Source organism: Scylla paramamosain, chromosome 18, assembly GCF_035594125.1.
Source record: "Scylla paramamosain isolate STU-SP2022 chromosome 18, ASM3559412v1, whole genome shotgun sequence".
NCBI classification, from domain to species: Eukaryota; Metazoa; Arthropoda; class Malacostraca; order Decapoda; family Portunidae; genus Scylla; species Scylla paramamosain.
The window spans coordinates 16,499,650-16,518,777 of NC_087168.1; the positions used below are offsets into that span (position 1 = coordinate 16,499,650).

Here is a 19,128-nt window from a genome sequence, read left to right on the forward strand (position 1 = left end):
TTAAGGAACTAAATCCAGAGGGGAATGTTAACCTCAGAAAGCCATAGAGGGAAAGAATTAAAAGACGTACACAAAAAAACAAAAGTTGGTGGAATGTTAGTGTTAACGCGAGACTGTTAAAGGTTGAGGTACTAAACTTAAACTACACCTCCGTAAACTCGTCTGTTTCTTTTATCTCGTTGGACATTGATGAAAACTGCGAAAATTATATAGAAGGGAAAATAAATAGACGCACACGAAAGATAATACAAAAATAATACTTAAGCTTTGGGACAATAAATTTAAACTACGCCTTGACAAAACCTTATAAGATTAAAGACAGGAAAATAACGAGACTACTCAAAAGATACACCTCATCTGCATTGTTGAGTCGAGACTGTTAAGGTCTTCGAACACTAAACTTAACTACACCTTCCTAAAAGCACGAATCTTTGGTCTTGTGGTACATTGACAAAACCTTAGGAAAACATACAGAAAATATTAAAAAAAAAAAAAAGCCTCATACCAAAAATAAACAAAAACTTAAGTGGAATGTCATACTGTTAACTTGAGACTGTTAAGATTTGGGGCATTAAACCTCCCCAAACCTTCCTTTCTTTCATCACGTGGCACATTGACAGGCAGGTCTTTCCTCAGCCCTCCTCGCCTGGGAAGCTGCCTCCCTGATTCCTGCCAGGGTACATAATTGAATGCATAATAAGATGCCTAAGATTGCCTCCATTAAGAACCAACGCGAAATGTTGAGTCTGGCGCGTATTTTGAAACACTGCACTCTCATAAAGACTATTTTTAAAGACCACAGAGATGATTAATCATGTTCCCATGGACATTTTACCGATTGATTGTCCACTATCCTTATTAAACTATCACCAGAACCACGAAAACACCTTTGGAAACCTTAATAACTTCCACTAGAGCTTGGTAAAGGTTGTTGAGGTGAGGTATCAGTGAAAGAAGTCGAGATGAGGAGTTGAATGAAAGCAGTCGAAGTAGAGTCAAATGAAAGAAGTCGAGGTGTGGAATCAGCCAATGAAAGTAGTCGAAGAGTCAGTGAAGGTAAGGGAGGTAAGGAATCAAATGAAAGTCAACCAGTGAAAGTAGTTAGGTAAGAAGTCAGTTAAGTAAAGCAGTCGAGGTAAGGCATCTGTACATTTCGGGATCGTGGTTCATCTAATATAGCAACAAGGTTATCACAGCCCCAGAGACCTTGAGGGAATAGTGTCTCGGCAGTGATCGGGGCCCGTGTGTCTTCCCTGACATGTGGTTCGCGTCTCGTGCTCCCCAGAGGCCTCGTGGCTTCTCTCGCGTCCCAGTGGTGGTGTCTCCTCATCCCCGGCATGTCATTATCGTAGACTTGTGATGAATGTTTTCTTGTGGTGTTGTGTTGGTGTTTTAGTTTAGTTTACGTTGTTTCGTTCTAATGTCTTCTTTCTTCTTTATTTGGTTCATTTACAACGATTATGATTACTACCATATTACTACTACTACTACTACTACTACTACTATTAAGATAATGATAATGACACATCCCCCATTCCCGCCCTTACTCACTCTTATTTATTTATTACATTATTCTGCTAAACACTGTGTGACTGATGCTATCGGAAATTAGTATAGATCTTTTATTCCCATCTCGCCTTCCTATTATATACCTGTTAGCTGTGCGCTGTATATACCTGAAGTACCTACACAATACTAGGTTTAAATGAAAATGGTAACATGATACATAGCAATACGGAACACAATATCTAGGAACACACACACACACACACACACACACACACACACACACACACACACACACACACACACACACACACACACACACACACACAGTACCTAAAGCGAAGCAATGCATGGAGTATTTCATAATAACACGTGTCAGAAACTTCAATCAAGACACACTAGTCCATCGCTCTTCCATTACGAGCATTCAGGAAATTAAATACGTAAATCAAAAAAATAAATAAATAAATAAAAATACGTTCTGCCATCACGAATATGTAGCTCTTGTGCTGAAAAATAAATAAATGAATAGATACGCTTTTCCTTATGAGTATTCAGGTTTTGTGCGGAAAAAAAAAAAATAGAGATACCTCCTTCCTTTACAAATATTCAGGTCTTGTGCGGAAAAAAAAAATAAATAGATAAATAAATACGCGTTTTCTTATGAATGTTCAGATCTTATGCAGAAAAAAATAAATAAATATCCTTTTCCATTACGAGAATTCAGATTTTACGCAACAAATAAACAAATTAACATACACACACACACACACACACACACACACACACACACACACACACACACACACACACACACAGACATTCCCTCGCCCTTGCTGTTACTCTTTCCTCCCTCAGAAGACCCATGAGGTTTGGGAAGCGAGGAGGAGACAACCCAGCGCTGCCTTACACCTCCTCTTCCTCCCCCCACTTGCCCGGTGCCCCCCGCCTCCCCGCCGAAGCGCCCCCTCAGCCAGATGCGCTGGATGGTCTCCGCTTCGTCGGACGCCCGCATTTGTTCCTCAGCAAGATATTTTGGAGGGACACCGTGGAGGAAAATGTTCTCTTCCGGGAGAGGAAATTGAGACTCTGGAGAGATCGAAAGGTTTGGGAATCCTCATATTTTTTCTCGGAACAGTGTGTGTGTGTGTGTGTGTGTGTGTGTGTGTGTGTGTGTGTGTGTGTGTTTGTGGTGGTTTTGTGTTTTAATTTGTTACTGTATTCACGTTTCGAGCATTTTGTGATTTTGTTTGTGTAATTTGCATGTTTGTGGTCAGTAAAATATCCATCTATACATCTAAGTCAGGGCCTGTGTTTTGAAACTCCTTGTTCTCCCATAAGGACTTTTTTTTTAAAGGATACAGAAGTGATTAGTCGGGTTTTCATGGGTGGTTTCTCATTGATGGTGCAGAATCCTTGTTAACCTGTCATTAGAATCATGAGAACGCTCTTGAATATCTGATTAGCTGACACTGCAGCCTGAAGAATAATCGAGGTAACATGCTAAAATATCTAAGAATGCGATTCCTGGTTATCAAGTAGATCTTTTACTCTCACAAACTGAACAATCACCACTATAACTTTCTGAGCAAATGCTACAATTTCAAGCCCGACAACTTTCCTTAGCGGGATAGGTTGTTTAGAAAGAATGGGTCTTATCACCTTTTTAGACGTGCAACACAACCAACCTTGATATGTATGAAGAAGTAGCATATTTTTTAAACAAGCCTTCCATTTCCAGAAGTGTCACCAGATCGTTGATGACCCCAGCAGGTGCCAGGATAACGCGTTCACAAGATTATTCCGAAGCTTCGAGGACCAAGGCGAGCATTCCCATGAAGCAGGTGAACCCAACGAGAGTCCTTGCGCCGTGGACCCGAGGAAATGTGCCCACGGTAATGACATCCGGAAGCGTCTGGCTGGCACCGACAAGGCTACAAGGCCATCTTTTAACGACCACTCTCTCAGAAAACGATCCCACAGCAGCGCAAATTTAAGTAATCGCAGCAGGACCCGCGGCGAGCGTCCCAGAGACAGTGAGAAGCACAAAAGACACCGGAACTTCTCGAACAAGCCCCCAGAACGCCTCCATCACACCGGTGGTGTCTCTAGCGCTGCCAAGAGACATCCCTTCAGCCCTGGCAGGAGAAGGTCGCGGCGGTCCGTGGTGGAGGAGGTGGTAGAGGGACTGATGGAGATGCTAGACCTGGAAGTTCTCCCCGTCAATCCCAAACACTACGGTTGTCACGACCTGCCTTTCCCGGGCCTGGATTAGCCTGCCATTGCTCCTGTGTCGGCGTCGCGGCGCCCCAACACTTGCTGCGCCATAGCCAAATCGTAACACTTCCTATGTCGAAAGGAAGCCAAACCCTACATGAATTTTGCCTTGTCTAGGAAAGTCTGATACCGCCTTGCACCAAATTAAGGCAGCTTGAATTGAACATTGTCACGAAAGCATAGCATAATACATTACATATACACTTAATAGCTTGGAAACATCCAACACCTCCTAATTAACTCAACGTGAACTGTCGAATCATGAACATCATTATGAAAACTTATCCTAATACTTTGTTTTCTGATAGTTCTCTGCTGTGTACCTCTCTCCTTTAGGTGAATTAACTTGTATGATCTTGATGCAGCAACAGCTGAGGGTCATGAGGCGCTGCTAGTCGGTAAGATCTAAAGTAATCTGTATTTAGTGTTCTGTCAGCTGCTTCCCAGTCACTGAGGGTCTGCGGTGCGGCAAGCAAAGCAAGTTGTTCATGTCAGAGTGGTGTTTGACCATTCACTTATTGACTGAGTGACACTTGTTGCTTCGTTGCTTTGTTTTAGTCACCATGGATGAGTTTGCTGAATTTGAATAAATTACAGACACAGACTGTTTCAAAGTGTTTTAAAAACTCTGTGACTGTAGCGTCTCTCGAATTGACACTCAAAACTTGCACAAGACCATTTGATTAAACTCAAAGAGGAAATCATAGCAGTTAAAGGGGTAACAGTAGTTGTTTGCTTTGTGAGGATTCCCCATGGTTGAAACGTTGGTATTGGAGAAACTTTATCTTGAAAATTATCTTAATACATGTGACATTTATCACCAGACTTATTACATCAAGAGAATTCCCTTATCCTTTTCATAAGGATTAAAGAATATTACGTTTCTTACTTGCTTGATTATAGATATTCTAAATGTGTCCTTTAGGTTTTGTCAGTGAGCGAGTACGTACATTTTAGAAGGATCTAGAAAATGACACACTTGTCTGAATAAACTTTCTTGTATCAAATGAAGGATTTTCTTGCAAATAAAAAGCACGTAAGGTCAACTGGGGATAGTGTGTGTGTGTGTGTGTGTGTGTGCGAGTGAATGTACACATGCGTTCCTCTACATCACCCATCATTTAGTAATTCAGTATTTTTCCCCTTACGTTCCGAGTCACAGTCGCGTCAGCCACACACCATCCAGGGACAGCAGGCAGCAACACTCACCACCACCGCGGCGATCCAAGCAGCGCACCTCCCATTGCTGTCTTGCGGAGGAAAGGCTCAGTATTAGGACCTGTATTCTTAAATGTTCCGTCGCTTTACTCGACTAATTTTAACACGCTTTAGTAGATATAAGGGTTCAGGGTTCTCTATAAAGTATTTATGACCCTAGTGATCGCTTAACAAGGATTATGTACCGTCATGGAAAAGCACCAATAAGAACCCTGACTGATCATCTCTGTGGCCTTTGAAAATAGTCTGATAAAATTCCGAGGCGTTTAAGGAGACGAGGCTACATGTATATGCACGATTGCCAACTCTAATAAAGGATCAGCAGTCACTTGATTATATTTGTCCTCAGGCTTGATATCTGCAAAAGAATTAAGCACATTTAGTTTAGTGGCGTCTTTATGTCTGATTACTCGTTTGGAGAATTACTTATACCAAAGCGACTGACTATTTAACAGAGCTGAACTAGACTTGAAGAAGCGCCAGGTAAACTTGATTGAGTCTCCGGTCTTTTCGGTGTCCAGAAACGCCGCTGGTTTAGTTAAGAGTACTACGAAGAAGAAGGAACTGGAGAATTATGGCATAGTACTGCTTACTTATTACGGCGTGATTAAATCTGCACAAAGAACAGTAACATACACCATATGACTGCTGTTAGAGAGTTATTAGATAAATGGAGAATTATCATATAATATTCCCTTCTTATCATAGTTTGGTTGCAATCACGACAATGACAATAATACAAATTCTGTGACTGCTGGTAAAAGTAGAAGTATCACCGTACGTCACTTCATTCAAACTTTTTCTCTTACCAGTCATAAAAAGTTACGAAAATAACTAATATAAATCGTATTACAGGTTCTCTGTCATTCGTTCATCTTTGCGGTGATGAACCACTGTTTGAATCTTTCCGCCGAGCAGGAGTGCCGAGCAGTGCTTCGAAGTAACTGGAACACTTATCCGTGTTCACGAGGCCGCTCAGCTGGGAGAAGCACGCAGTGCGTTGACGGCTGTGGACGCGAGTAGTGGTGGACTGCAAGCAGTATCTCTGGACCTAAATTACCGTTCCGTTTGATTGTTAATTGGTGTGTTCAGTAGGACTCGCTAGCGGTGGCTGTCCTGGTGTTGCTTGTTGTTGTGACCGTATAAGATTGGCTGTTCGTGCCCGGTGTGTGCATAGCGTGTTGCGGGGAGTTCACGCAACCTTTAGTGAAGCCTACTTAGTTTGAGGCGTGATATTGATGGCGCCCATCATGAACCACCGGAGAGGAAGCAGTGGGCGGCGCTACGTAAGTATCTGGATGTTGATGGGGATTGGGTTGTATGTTGTGTGCATAAGGTGTAGTGGGCTAGGGGTGTTGTAATACATTTTTCTTGTAGAAACTTTGTGTTATGAGCTTTTCAATTGAAAAGTAATGAGTTTAGTCGGGGTAGGAATGGTAAGTGAGAAGTTTACGAAATCTTTTTTTCATGTCAAAGAATTAGTCTTGCAGGTTTTTTAGGTAATTTTCAGGGTTCGGATTTTCGAATAGGAACTTGTAATAACCATTTGGGTTTCTTTTAACCTAAGTAACCCTGCAATGTTTAAGATATACCATAAGGTATATTTCAAGTTTTCAAAAAGGCGGTAATAGCGCCCTTTATTGAGTTTACGTAGATTGTTTTATGCGAACGAAACTTAAATTTTAATGTATTACGAGTGTAAGTGGTGGTTGTTACTACAGCTTTCTTGAATCACGGTAATTGTGCGTTGGAACTGTTGGATGGTTACATGAGGTTGAGTGAGTAGGAACTATCGGTGGACAAGATTTTACTCGTAGATTAGCCAATTGACGAGGCGCGACTGTACCTCATTTTAGGGAGCGTGTTCCCATTGTAGGGATTTCCTTACCATATGTCGGCTGCTCGTCTGGATTAAATTTATACCAGGCTATTTTATCTAGTTAAGCTTGTTAGAACCATACTACTTTATCTAGTTAAGCCTGTTAGAATCAATATGAGCATTGCTTTTTTCATTCACCCCAGTACCACGCAGGTAAGTGTTCACAGGTGAGTCGCAGCCTGCACAATATTTGAACTGCTCGTAACGTCAAATTTGGTGTGGCGCTAAAAAAATAATTGCAGCGAGTTAAAACCATTAACAGTAATGTAATGCGCGTAGCCGTGTAAGTTTTTATAACCATTGTGATGCGTCCACCCACAGAGCTTCCTGGATTTGTCCAGCGGCAGTGCCAGTCTGAGGCCGCGCAGCTCATCCACCAGCGTGCTGACGGTCACTGAGTCCACGCCGCAACTCAGGTGAGTGGCTGGCGGAATTTGGGATCTGCTATTCTCTGCAGCGTCCATTTGTATGAAAGTAGATAAATTGAAGTGTAGATAAATTGAAGTGTATGGAAGTTGCAGTATTGTAAATAGTAACATGAAACGAGATCATTTGAGAAGTACGTATTAGCACAAACATTAGAACATTTTTCTGAAGGGATGCGAATGCTTGTTTATAAACAGTCTTCCCGATTAATCAACGCCAGTGGTTATATGTGCGTGGTTTTTGAGTTTATGGAATTGAAATGTATAGCTTTTGGTGAGACTCGCCTTCCTTGGTACTCGGCGGCTATAACTTGCGTATAGACACGTACTATAAACGTAAGTGTATAGAAAAATGTACTGTACATTTAAAACGCGGCTTGCCTTCCATGGTACTCAGCGACGATAACTTGTGTATAGAAACACGCTATACACGTAAGTGTATAGAAAAATGTACTGTACATTTAAAACGCAGCATCCATAGTTACATAGAGCAAGCGTACAGAAACGCGTAAGAGTATAGAAAATGTATACATCAAACGCGGCATTTACAGTTACATAGAGGAAGTGTACAGGAAGCCTTTGTATTTTTGTGATGAAAGGAGTCCGGCTGACTACAGACGTCCCCCACCCACGCCCTGCACCACGCCGTGTTTCATCAGCCCGCGCATGGCCTTCACCACGCAGTTCGGCTACGACTCCCCGATTCAGGTGAGTTAAAGGTAAAGTTCATGGCTGATAAATGGAATGATAATTTGTAAGCTTCTAGAACATGTTTGTAAGGATTGTCAGTTTTTTTTGTTTTGTCAGTTTTTGTTCTCATCAGATAATCACGTGTGGCGGCAGCAATGTGTTGAAGCCCATAGTCAAGCGTTTCTGGCTCGGCCCTCTGCTGTGCTCGAAGAAAGGTCTGCTTTTCGTCACCCTCCTCACCATCGGCATAGTATCGTTCCTCCTCCTGAACAGTAAGAATCTGACAGTGTTCTACGGAAGACTTTTGGGATTCATAGGCCACAAGACTAGTGGCAATGTAATCTATAAAGTGATCTATAAAATAGTCTTCATGATTCTTGAGTAATTTAAAATGATTCTGCATCATCCGTAGGAAAGTTATCCATTGAATTACATTTGACCACTGAAAATAAATATTGAGGGAGCGTTTCAAATACAGAACTTCTGACTCGGAAAAAACGCCTAAATTAAGTAGTCGGATATCATGTGCGTAATTAATCTAGCGTCACTTATTTGTTCAAATTAATTAAGACTGTGTTACAGGGAAGGAGTACGGGCTGCGAACAGAGGGACAGTGTGACGCCCAGGACTCCACGGCACCATGCCATAGCCACGAGGCAGTCAATCCCCTGAAGGTATGGGTAAGGTGAAGGCAAGGTTAGCATTGGGAATTTCATGAATATACCGGTATGGAAGTGTTATTTAGCGTATCGTTATTCAGAAAGGAAAAGCTTATTTCATTTACTTTAAATGTGTTGAAAGAGGTAACTTAGCGCTCTGCTTTTCAGAGATTTCTTAGACGAGAGAGCTTCACTTCGGAACAGTCCACCCCAGACACCGAAAAGAGCGAGGCTCCGGTGGCACAGGAAGGGGAGGAAAAGGAGGAGGAGGAGGAGGAGGAGGAGGAGGAGGAGCAAAGGGTTGTAGAGCACAGGATCAACAGGCCAAGAATGTTGACTGTCCAGGGCCAGTATGAAAGCAGTGCGGAGGAAATGGATGAGCAGGACACTTCACGGAAGTCGGCCTTCACTGACAAACAACAAACTGGTGATGAAAAGAGAAGCGAGGAAAGCGAAGGCAGAGATCACTTTTCCAGAGAAGACCTTCAGCGGGTAAGGCGTGCTGTCATGGGTGGAGATGGGCCCTATCCAGAAGCACAAATGAACAACGAAGAGCAGCATTCCATGAGAGTTATCAGCGAGGAGGCGCTGCCGCCCACGCCGCAACAACCTGGCGGTGTAGAACCTGAAGATGAACGCGAGGCGCGTAGCCAAGGATATACGCACGAGGAACCTCTCCAAGGGGGCCATGAAAACCTGGATCAGCTTTACATCCAGCACAGGAACCTGGAGCGTCAAGGTTACCACCGTGAGCAACAAATTGTGCAGCAAGAAATAGAAGCACAAGAAATGTTGAGACTCCGCCAGCAGGAGGAAATGTGGCAGGAACAAAGGCGCCAGGCCCACCAGAGGGCGCGAGAGAGCTATCCTCCGCCACATGGGAGGAGGGAGCATTACCCGCCCGGGGCGCCCTACCACGCAGAGTCAGGCGGGCTGGACAGGCAGCACCCAGTGTGGAGGGACCACCAGCTTCATGGACAGAGGCTGCCGAGGGGCGTCAATCCCCGCAGGTATTACAGGAGCGAGGACCTGTGATCCATGTTAACTACCCGGTTTTAAATGTGATTTGTTAACTAACATTTTGCTTAACTAAAAGTAAAATGTTTGTAATTCAACGCTGAATGCAGTTTGCAATAGTCATCGCTGCAAACTGTTTTAAAATAGATTCTAAGTTTAATAAACAATTTTAGCCGAGTTGATGTATATTTGGAGTTAAACCTTTCCTTATGGCAGGTCTTCAGCGTCACCAGTGAGTGAGAGTTGACTGAATATTCGGGTGCTCAAATACGCTGTTTTCACAAGATAGAGTTGACTGAATATTCGGGTGCTCAAATACGCTGTTTTCACAAGATGCGTGGTTTGGGTCTATTCTGGAAACCATTCGGCGCTTTTATCTCGATAATCTGACCAGGCTCTAGTTAAGAATCCCATTGTCTATGTTAACGAGGAGGAAAACCCAAAACTTGAATCCTCTGTGGCCTTAGTATTAGAATAGTCTTAATGAGAGCTCTTGTTTTAAAACAAGAACCTTTGTACAAGTGGAGAAAAAATAGGTCAAAGACAACGCAACGCACCACGGAGCATATAACGGGACATAAGGCGAAAGATTTCGTAGACTGCAACAGAGCGAAGTAAAGTCGTGAGTAGAGAATTATCAGGTAACTTCAATATCATTGCGCATAACTCCTTCACTTTGGACGAGGCACTGATGATCAGCTGGCGCCGCTGTGTCGGTCTACGTAGAATTAATCGACCATCGAGTTGGTCAGACATTACGCGCGTGTTCATGACTGCATGATGGCCGCCATAGCACAGCGCACACGCACGAACACATGGCACAGTGGTCATGTCACGGAATGGAGGAAACGTTGGCAGGAGGGTTCAGGCAAAACAGCTGCCCCTGGTGAGGCTCGAACTCACAACCCCGGCATGGCTCCGCAGCAACCACTGTCTATAAGTACCGTGCGCTAACCGATTGCGCCACAGGGGCAGATGATAGTGCAGGTGATGGGTTCAGTAGTAGTAGTAGTGATGACTGGCAGTAGTAATGGCACAGCGGTGGTGAAGACTGGCAGAAGTAATGGTATAACGGTGGTGATTGGCAGAAGTAGTGGCACAGCGGTAATAATAGCTGTATATAATAGTAATGGTAACAGTAATGGTGTCACACAATTTGTTATACACATTCTCAGACTGGATTAAGGAAAGTTCATTGCATCTGCAGTTCATTCTTTACTAATCAAAAAAAGAAACTTCATAAATTACCAACTAGAAGCAGGAAATAAAATGTTGGTGTGTTGCGGTGCGGCTTGCATGCGTAACACCTGAGTGCGGCGTGTTGGTCACTTATCTTTGTGTGTGTGTGTGTGTAACTACAGCACTGGTGAATGTGGTCGGTCGGTCAGTAGTGAAGAATGTACTCGGGCATCATCCTCGGTCAGCCGTCGTGATGGAGGAAGGCAGGGACGAGGGAGCGGCGGCACGTGAGGCAGGCTAGCATGCGGGGTTGTTGCCCAGGAAGAAGGTGAGGATGTCCACGCCATCTTTGCGCATGAAGAATTCTCTGATTTCTTGTGAGATCTGCGGGTACTGACAGTGGATCTCCTGCAGCACAGTTCTGATGCGGCGCTGCACACAAGCGGTCTGGCAGGACTTGCATATCCGCGCGCCACCCTGATTCGTCACAAAATCTGTAAGAAAGGAAACTCATGGTCCGTATTCTAAAGTGTTTCTTGTGCTTCATCTCGGCTACTGATTAGCAGGCTCTGGTATTTGAAAGCAGTTTTCGTGAGAGAACAAGGCATGTCAACCTTTTGCATTCACTTTTTTTTTCTTTTTATTTTAAATCCTGCGATCATCTGACATCTCCATACAAAGCCTGATACCTGGTCGATTTTCAGATCAGAAGATTTCAGAACGAAGAAAAATGTTTAATATATCGGCAATCCGGAAGTCACTCAACAAATAACAAAATCGACGTATGACAATTTGTCATTAACAATAAAAGCTAAAGAAAAGTGTAACCGTAGGTAAAAGTGTAATTGTTCTCAAATTTTCTTCTCGATTACTTTTAACAAATTCCAGTTGAAGTTCTTGGGGTTTTTACGGGTCTTTTTTTAAGTGATAGTGATTCTCTTGTCTAGGATGACTCTAGTGATAGCTTAACAAGGCTTCTGCAACATCTACAGAAAAACACTAATGAAAAAATCGAATTCCTTTGGTCTGAAAATCGCGTTTCAGAATATGAGCCCTGCGTGCCGCGTGCCCCATGTCGGTAAGGTTAGTAGTAGGTGCATCGCGGTAATACTCACACTGCATTGCCTTGCCCAGCCTGGTGCACGCCTTGTCGTACAGGATGCAATTGACGTGCCACCTCACGGAATTTTCATTACTCAGGGTGCTTCTCATCTCACTGAAGTCTTCCACCAACAGCGGCTTATAGAAGACACTGAGGCTGCGAGGGATGGCGCGCTGAGCCTCCAGATACTCCTCCGCTGAGCACTCCAGAGGGTCTTGGACTTGAGTCTGGGCGGAGGCTGTGTTCGCCGAGCCCACCGTGAGCACCAGGCCGACGCACGCCCACACGAACATCATGGCGCTTGTGACGAAGAGCGTTCTTTCTTTATTTGAAGGCTTAGAAGAAGGACAAAGAGGGTCTGAGATTGTGTCGCTTGTCTCACTTCAACAGGCACTGACACAGGTCTCCGGGACGGCCACTATTTATATGATGACAGATCCAGACTCCTCCTTCTCCTCCTCTTCCTCCTCCTCCAGCTCGATTCTCTTGTGGCCGTGAAGGAAGGATTATTTCAGCACGCCGCGTCGCAGCTCCGGATTGGCGGCGCAGAAAGAAAAATGCGCGTCACTTTTTTTTGGGGGGTGATCTGTTTTTCGTTTCGTTTTTCATGAGGTTCGATATCGCCATAATCACGAAGCGTCCAGAGGAGTGAGAAGAATTATTATGGGTGATATGATTTTGGCTAGTTATTGTGGAAGAAAGCGTTAGTTAGGAAAGTAAGGAGGTGGGTAAGTACATAGTTGTATGAATATTCTTAGCCCCACCGTTAGATACATATGCTTTATCACGGCACAAAACTATGTGTGTTATTCCACAGGCAATGATAGACACACACACACACACACACACAGTCCAGGTATGAGTTCACATATTTTGTCTATATTAACATGTAGCACAAGTTTGAAATCCATTACTGAACCCGTGAGTCATAACACCAGGTAACATTGCCGTATCTCACTTGTGTGTGTGTGTGTGTGTGTGCTGGTCCACGTGGCGCGCTAGACCATCAAACGTGACCAGCGGCGGGATTCACAAAAAAGGTCTGAAAAAAAGTTGGATAAAATCTTTGTTACATGAACCATATTTTTTGTTTACGTGAGAGAGAGAGAGAGAGAGAGAGAGAGAGAGAGAGAGAGAGAGAGAGAGAGAGAGAGAGAGAGAGAGAATATATATCATAAAAATCAGAAGAGGATTGAAACACGAACTTTTATGCAAAAATGAAGTAGCAGGCGTACATTTAGAATTCTAGGTATCATGATTCACGTTATTTCCCGTTTTGTAGCCGATCATTCACCTTCGAATGTTGGTTTTTTCAAATGAAAGTTTTTACTTCCCCACATGATCAGAGGAAAAACTGAACGTAGACCCATCCAAGGACACGTTGCTCTTCTAGGCATTATAAAACAACCTTCCTAGTATTGTATTCTTGATTTTACTCCCCGTCCTTTCATCTTTTTATATTGTTAATTCACTTGACTAATGCATAAATCATTGGTGAATACTTTGAATTAAGAAAATACGCTGTGATTTAACTTTCCCTTCTATTTGGCATGTTTTTCCTTAATTACTTAGGAATGAGACATTTCTTTTTGATTTACAGCCACCTTGCATTATGCTGGCTAGGCATTGCGAAACTTATTCTTTTAATTCCGCTTTTATTCCTTTTTTTTTGTGTGTGTGTGTGATGCTCATAAAAATTTCATTGCCTCTAGTGCGATGAATTGTTGCATATCGCAGTGAAATGGTTAGAAAGGAAACACACTGGGACTGGGAACACTTTAAAAATAGTGATCATGTGAACGTGACTTGAGACCATTAGAATCAGTGTACAGGAAAACATTCTCCCCGAAGTTACATCTGGAATAAATTTAACAGTGTTGCAATGTAGCTAATTAAGTATTAGCCAATAGGTTTGTAGCTCGATAAGATGCTACGTTTTCCTTCAGTCAAGGCGGAGAATTATACGACTCCACTCAGATGGAGCTCATACAGTGGTTCTTATTCTGAAACACTTCTGCGTCTTATCTCAGTCACTTTCAACAGGCAATAGGTGTTTCGGCAACTTTTAACAGGCAATAGGGGAAGTTATAATTTTCAAGTGTGCTTAATGGTGATCTAACAAGGATTTTGCTTCGTTAATGAGGAAAAACACCACAAGAACACGAGTAATCTCTTCGGTTGGCCTTTCAAAACATTTTTATGAGATGGCGCCACTCCCGAAGACAAGACTAGGAAATTATTAAACCGTTTCCTAGTTTGCCATATAAAGGCTTAGTTATTCCGACCAACAGGTTTAACCCTTTCTCATTCCCCACTTGCATTTTCTATCCTTTTTTTTTTTATTCTGGACGCTTTTGGAGAGGTTTTCCCGCGTTTTCTCTCTCTCTCTCTCTCTCTCTCTCTCTCTCTCTCTCTCTCTCTCTCTCTCTCTCTCTCTCTCTCTCTCTCTCTCTCTCTCTCTCTCTCTCTTTTCTTGTACCGTCACGGCCGCCTGACCATCACGCAGTGACCCTCGACCAAAGTGACACAGACGCCAGTGTTTCGCTACAGAGTTCTTATAAAACGAATCCAAGAGTTCCTGGTGCTTTTTTTTTTTTTTTTTTTAGGATGTCCACTTTTTTTCCCTAATTTTCTTGTAAGTTTAGTTTATTTTCACACTCAGACACCAGGTGAAAAAAGAAGCATAAAATAGAAATTACCACGTTCTTTTCTTTATTCACCTGTATTTATGTATTTTATTTGTTTGTTTATTTGTTTACTTGTTTATTTATTTTTATTTATTTATTTATTTATTCATTCATTTATTTATGTATTTTTTCACTTATAATTTCCTTTTTTTTTTGTTTTTATATATTTGTTTATTTATTTAAACTTTATTATTTATTTATTTATTTACTCAGTTATTTATTTTTATTTTCTATTTATTTTTATTTATTTATATATTTATTTGTGTGACTGTGACTGGGTTCTTGTTCATAATTGCGTATTAGACTGAGGATCGAACTCCATATCCTTAGTTTTTGTCCTCCATTAGGTCTAAACTTGCAGTCTGAATTTAATGTAACCGTGATGTACATTATATATATATATATATATATATATATATATATATATATATATATATATATATATATATATATATATATATATATATATATATATATATATATATATATATCACAGTCTTTTTCACCATTTAAAATTTCAGGTATTGAAATTAATGTGAAGAAGATATTATACAGATCACACATTTCAGTCTTGCAACACGGTAACATCAGCTCTTATGTTTACACTCAAGGTCTTTATCTCGAAACGCTCTGCTTTCTCAGTGGGACTATTTTGAAAAGCCGAAGTTAATTTAGTCAGGTATTCATGGATATTTGTTCCTTTACCGATACTGGATCTTTGCTAAAATTAAATAAGAACCCCAATAATTTTCATCAGATCTTATTAAAAGTATTCGAGATGAGACTTCTAAATGTTTGAGAATGTGGTCTTTGAATGTAACGTAACCGAAGAATATTTTAATGACATACACCAACAAATATTAATCGAAAACAAGACCATGAATAGAGTCCGCATTCTTTTTTTTTTTTTACCTATCTATTTTTCTCTCCTTTTCTTGAGCTCCACACTCCAAGGTCACCTTCGCGGAAAGATAAGTAATAAGAAAACACAAAAAGTTTATACCCTGTGGTCTAGAAAAACTCAAATACAAAAAAAAAAAAAATACACACACACACACACACACACACACACACACACACACACATGACTGGGAAAAAGGAGTGACCAAGATTTCAATGTTTTCTTTTCTTCTGTAGCAGAAGTGGCTCAGAGTGGTGAGTGACTGGGAGGCTGAGAGGGGCTGGTGCTGGCGAGACTGTTGGACGAGAGAGAGAGAGAGAGAGAGAGAGAGAGAGAGAGAGAGAGAGAGAGAGAGAGAGAGAGAGAGAGAGAGAGAGAGAGAGAGAGAGAAGGGGGGGGTGAACTTAGTTTAGGTGTATTTTTACAGGATTTAGTTTTTTTTTTTTTTTTTGTATTATTATTATCTCCATATTTAGTCAATTTTGTCGTACATGTTAGTTTGATTGATTTATTTGTTCATTTGCTTATTTTATTTATGTTTGTTTATAATTTATTTATCCATTATTTATTCATTTATTTATTTATATACATTCATTTTATTTATTTATTTATTTATCTATTTATCTATTTATTTATCTATTAATTTATTTATTCATTCATTCATTACTTTTACATTAACTTTCATCCAGCGTTACATTTCATCGGTCAAAATATTCTTCTTAAAACAATGTGTATTACTTTTCACACACATTATGCACAATAGCTTCGTTTATAGTTAACCTCCAGCAAAGTTAAAATATATGCATTAACATTAATAACTTTAAGATCTAATGTTAGTCACGGATATAATTAGTTACGTGAGTCTACATAAATCTCAGTATGTGATCAGTTCAAGAAGTAACCATCGAGGCTGAATGTATCTATGTCCATATTATATTCCTTATATCCATGGCAGCGAAGCACACCGCGCCATCTTGCTGAATCTGCCGATTTGAGATCTATCGCCTTCAAAGCTACGGATGGACATGATTATTTTCGCCTCACACCCTCACCGCAGCGTTATGTTACTGTGGTACTGTGATCAACGCGAAATAAGCCATGGACTATCTCGACATAAGCTTTATTTTACGGGAAACAATGAAGGTCAGCAGGGGACAACAAGGCGTGGCAACCGTCTGCGCTTCGATTACAGAGTCGGACAGTTGTTCGAACCACTCACCACCCGAGCCATAAGAGAACGCCAGCCATGGACGCCTTGGAAATAACGCAAAGGTGTGTGTTTTCACATCTATTTTGGCATTTTGTTTGTTTATTGGTGCACAGGTTTCTTTAGTATTGTGTGAACAGGTAATAACTCTAGCAGAATCACAATCCACATGCATGTTTCGGCTTGTGTGTGTTGAGCTGTATTGTTTGGCTTTGGTCGGGCACAGAGGCGTCTTATCACGTGTATCTTATTCAACGACCTCACATTATTGTATATGTATGCTGACAGTGAATATCATCTTTATAACCAGATGCTCCTCTTCATTAAGCACTTTTACATGTAAGTAGATGCTTGTGTGTAACGTCAGGCAGTTCAAGAAGTTAGCCTGCATTATTCACTTGTAGGGGCGAATAGCAAACAGGTGTCTTGTCCGCTGCGTGAAAAGTACAAGTGATGGACCACTGAATTATGAATCAGGATTTTTTTTTTCTTTTTTACTAATTGCAAGTGCAGTATGTATGCTTGTGTATGAGGGAACTGTAGTGACTAAATTTTATGTCTTCCAGCCATTTTTTTTTTTTTTTTTTTTTTTTAGCTATGGGAAAAACTGATATCTAAGTTAAGTTTACATGTAACTTTTGCAACTCAAGTTTTCCTGTTATATTATTTCATTATTGTGTTGGTATAAGCTTCTCTTTCAGGAGAAAAGGGCAAAAATACAAAGAAATAAGATATTTAAGGCCACAGCCCTGAGTGATATACCTAACAAAGCCACTGGTGCTTCCTTTGACTTGAGACAATGCATCACATATTCCATTTTATCTTTTGAGTGGCACAAGATTTTTATTTTTTTTTTAGCTTGCCATTGATATACCAACACTGCTTGACTGAACCTCAGTCACTGCATTAACCCAGTGCAGATTTTAGTCTCCAGATGATGGTGATTGCAAACAAAGTGTTTTGCCATGCACACTTGGGGCGATTGGTACTGTATGGGAACAAGTCAGTGACAGTATTTAATAATAATAATAATAATAATAATAATAATAATAATAATTATAATAATAATAATAATAATAGTTTATTAGAGTATCAACTGTGAGCCACTTGCAGTGACAAGTGGAAGTGTTATACATTGCAATTGAAAGAAATTGTGTCAGCTTGGTGTAGTGTGGTGCCTCCCAGGCAAAGCTCAATCCTGCAGGCAGGACTGAGCTGATTGAGGATTGGGCTGTCCAGGTAATGCAAATTGCTGGGAGAGAAACCGTAGAGCCTGGGGGTACACTTGAGCCTGGGCAGACAGCAAGACGCTGCCAGGAGTTGCGGCCTCACATCCTGCATGTGTTGTCAGATGGCTGCCAGGGGTGAGAGTGGGTTGAGGCAGATGATAAGGGCGTCAGAGGTCAGGTTGCAGTCCGGGTCATGTGTAGGTGGTAGGGATTGTGTAGGATGGCAGGGTCTCCATGCTAATCAATACCCCACTCCGCAAAGATTAACACTTCAGTGTGGTAGTTGTTGGCCGTAAATTCATGTAAATACAAGTAATGATGTACTGAGTGAACCCCATGACTGGAGGGCCTGCAGTTGATAAGAAATAATTGTATAATTACTGGCAAAAGTTATCACTGTACTGTCCACACTGTAGTCTTCTGAAAATGGAAAACTACTCCATTAACCTCAGGACCTATGGATAACAATTCAAGAGTTCATGAAAAAGATGTGGATATGTGTGGCCAGTTGTTTTGTGTCTGGACTCCTGGGGTGTAGTGCAGTGGTCTGTAGGGCTGTCCTTTTCCATTGAGGGTCAGCAGGGCTAAGATTGTGAATGTTGTGTGTGTCTGTGTTGCCTAAATAAAAGAAAATGATGCATATTTTTATTTTTATTTTTTTTTTTTGGTGACTTGTCAGTACAACTATGGGAAATTGAATAATAATGTTATCTTTACTGTGATTGGAATTATCTTTTATTGCACTGGAAGCATTACTCGTAGATGCTGGACATAGCTCTGTACTGTACGCTACTGTGCAGCAGTGATGAGATGGAACCCGACTTCATTTTATTCACTGAAAAATGGCTTTATTGTTGCTACACAGAGTGATGTTAAATACTGGGTATGTGGGAGATAACTGTAAATTTCCATACATGACAAACTGAGGAGGAATTGGTGACAAGTGGCATCTACTTATATTTGTGTCGCCACCTCATTATCTTTTCAAAATTTTCTCACCACTCCTCTACAGATCTTGTAACACCTCTAATTCTTATTCTTTCTTTCACTGGCCTCTATGCCTTGTGTAGATCAATGGAAGCTTTAATCTGCTCCTTAGTCGAGTATTTCTTGCAATACGTTATGGTGGTATGTGGAATCACATTTTTGTGT

At 41.3% G+C, this 19,128-nt stretch overlaps 3 protein-coding genes, 1 long non-coding RNA gene and 1 other non-coding gene across 8 annotated transcripts in view; 3 read left to right on the forward strand and 2 right to left on the reverse strand.

Annotated features, from left to right (window-relative positions):
* The window catches only part of LOC135109174 (uncharacterized), a 36,121-nt gene extending 31,331 nt beyond the window's left edge, over nt 1-4,790 (forward strand). For 3 of the 4 annotated variants that reach the window (XM_064020316.1, XM_064020314.1, XM_064020317.1), the window contains exons 4-5: nt 2,365-2,611; nt 3,248-4,790. In XM_064020316.1, coding sequence (XP_063876386.1) covers nt 2,365-2,611; nt 3,248-3,781 — 781 coding nt within the window. In that variant the 3' untranslated portion in view covers nt 3,782-4,790. The remainder of the gene's footprint in view (nt 1-2,364; nt 2,612-3,247) is intronic. The other variant, XM_064020315.1, reaches the window with a different exon arrangement.
* A 1,192-nt stretch (nt 4,791-5,982) lies between these two features.
* LOC135109173 (trichohyalin-like) lies at nt 5,983-9,848 on the forward strand. The gene is made up of 6 exons (XM_064020313.1): nt 5,983-6,287; nt 7,202-7,296; nt 7,905-8,013; nt 8,129-8,267; nt 8,578-8,669; nt 8,823-9,848. The coding sequence occupies exons 1-6, from the start codon at nt 6,240-6,242 to the stop codon at nt 9,687-9,689; spliced, it is 1,350 nt and encodes a 449-aa protein (XP_063876383.1). The 5' UTR covers nt 5,983-6,239; the 3' UTR covers nt 9,690-9,848.
* A 701-nt stretch (nt 9,849-10,549) lies between these two features.
* Trnai-uau (transfer RNA isoleucine (anticodon UAU)) lies at nt 10,550-10,644 on the reverse strand. Its single transcript has 2 exons — nt 10,607-10,644; nt 10,550-10,585 (listed from the first exon to the last, which is right to left on the reverse strand). It is a non-coding gene; the product is annotated as a tRNA-Ile (tRNA).
* Nucleotides 10,645-10,866: 222 nt separating this feature from the next.
* LOC135109176 (uncharacterized) lies at nt 10,867-12,399 on the reverse strand. The gene is made up of 2 exons (XM_064020318.1): nt 11,966-12,399; nt 10,867-11,344 (listed from the first exon to the last, which is right to left on the reverse strand). Exons 1-2 carry the CDS (start codon nt 12,246-12,248, stop codon nt 11,148-11,150), a joined length of 480 nt encoding a protein of 159 aa, XP_063876388.1. The 5' UTR covers nt 12,249-12,399; the 3' UTR covers nt 10,867-11,147.
* A 3,927-nt stretch (nt 12,400-16,326) lies between these two features.
* LOC135109181 (uncharacterized) overlaps nt 16,327-19,128 on the forward strand; it is a 59,745-nt gene continuing 56,943 nt past the window's right edge. The window contains exon 1 of the long non-coding RNA XR_010272605.1: nt 16,327-16,812. This is a non-coding gene — a long non-coding RNA (uncharacterized LOC135109181). The remainder of the gene's footprint in view (nt 16,813-19,128) is intronic.

What these genes read in the sequence shown, in the direction of transcription:
- LOC135109176 (XM_064020318.1), bottom strand. Translation starts at nt 12,248, where the DNA reads ATGATGTTCGTGTGGGCGTGCGTCGGCCTGGTGCTCACGGTGGGCTCG. An exon ending in GCTGGGCAAGGCAATGCAGT is followed by an intron (nt 11,345 to 11,965) that starts GTGAGTATTACC and finishes CCTTTCTTACAG; the next exon opens with ATTTTGTGACGAATCAGGGT.
- LOC135109173 (XM_064020313.1), top strand. Translation starts at nt 6,240, where the DNA reads ATGGCGCCCATCATGAACCACCGGAGAGGAAGCAGTGGGCGGCGCTAC. An exon ending in ATCGTTCCTCCTCCTGAACA is followed by an intron (nt 8,268 to 8,577) that starts GTAAGAATCTGA and finishes ACTGTGTTACAG; the next exon opens with GGAAGGAGTACGGGCTGCGA. An exon ending in AGGCAGTCAATCCCCTGAAG is followed by an intron (nt 8,670 to 8,822) that starts GTATGGGTAAGG and finishes TCTGCTTTTCAG; the next exon opens with AGATTTCTTAGACGAGAGAG.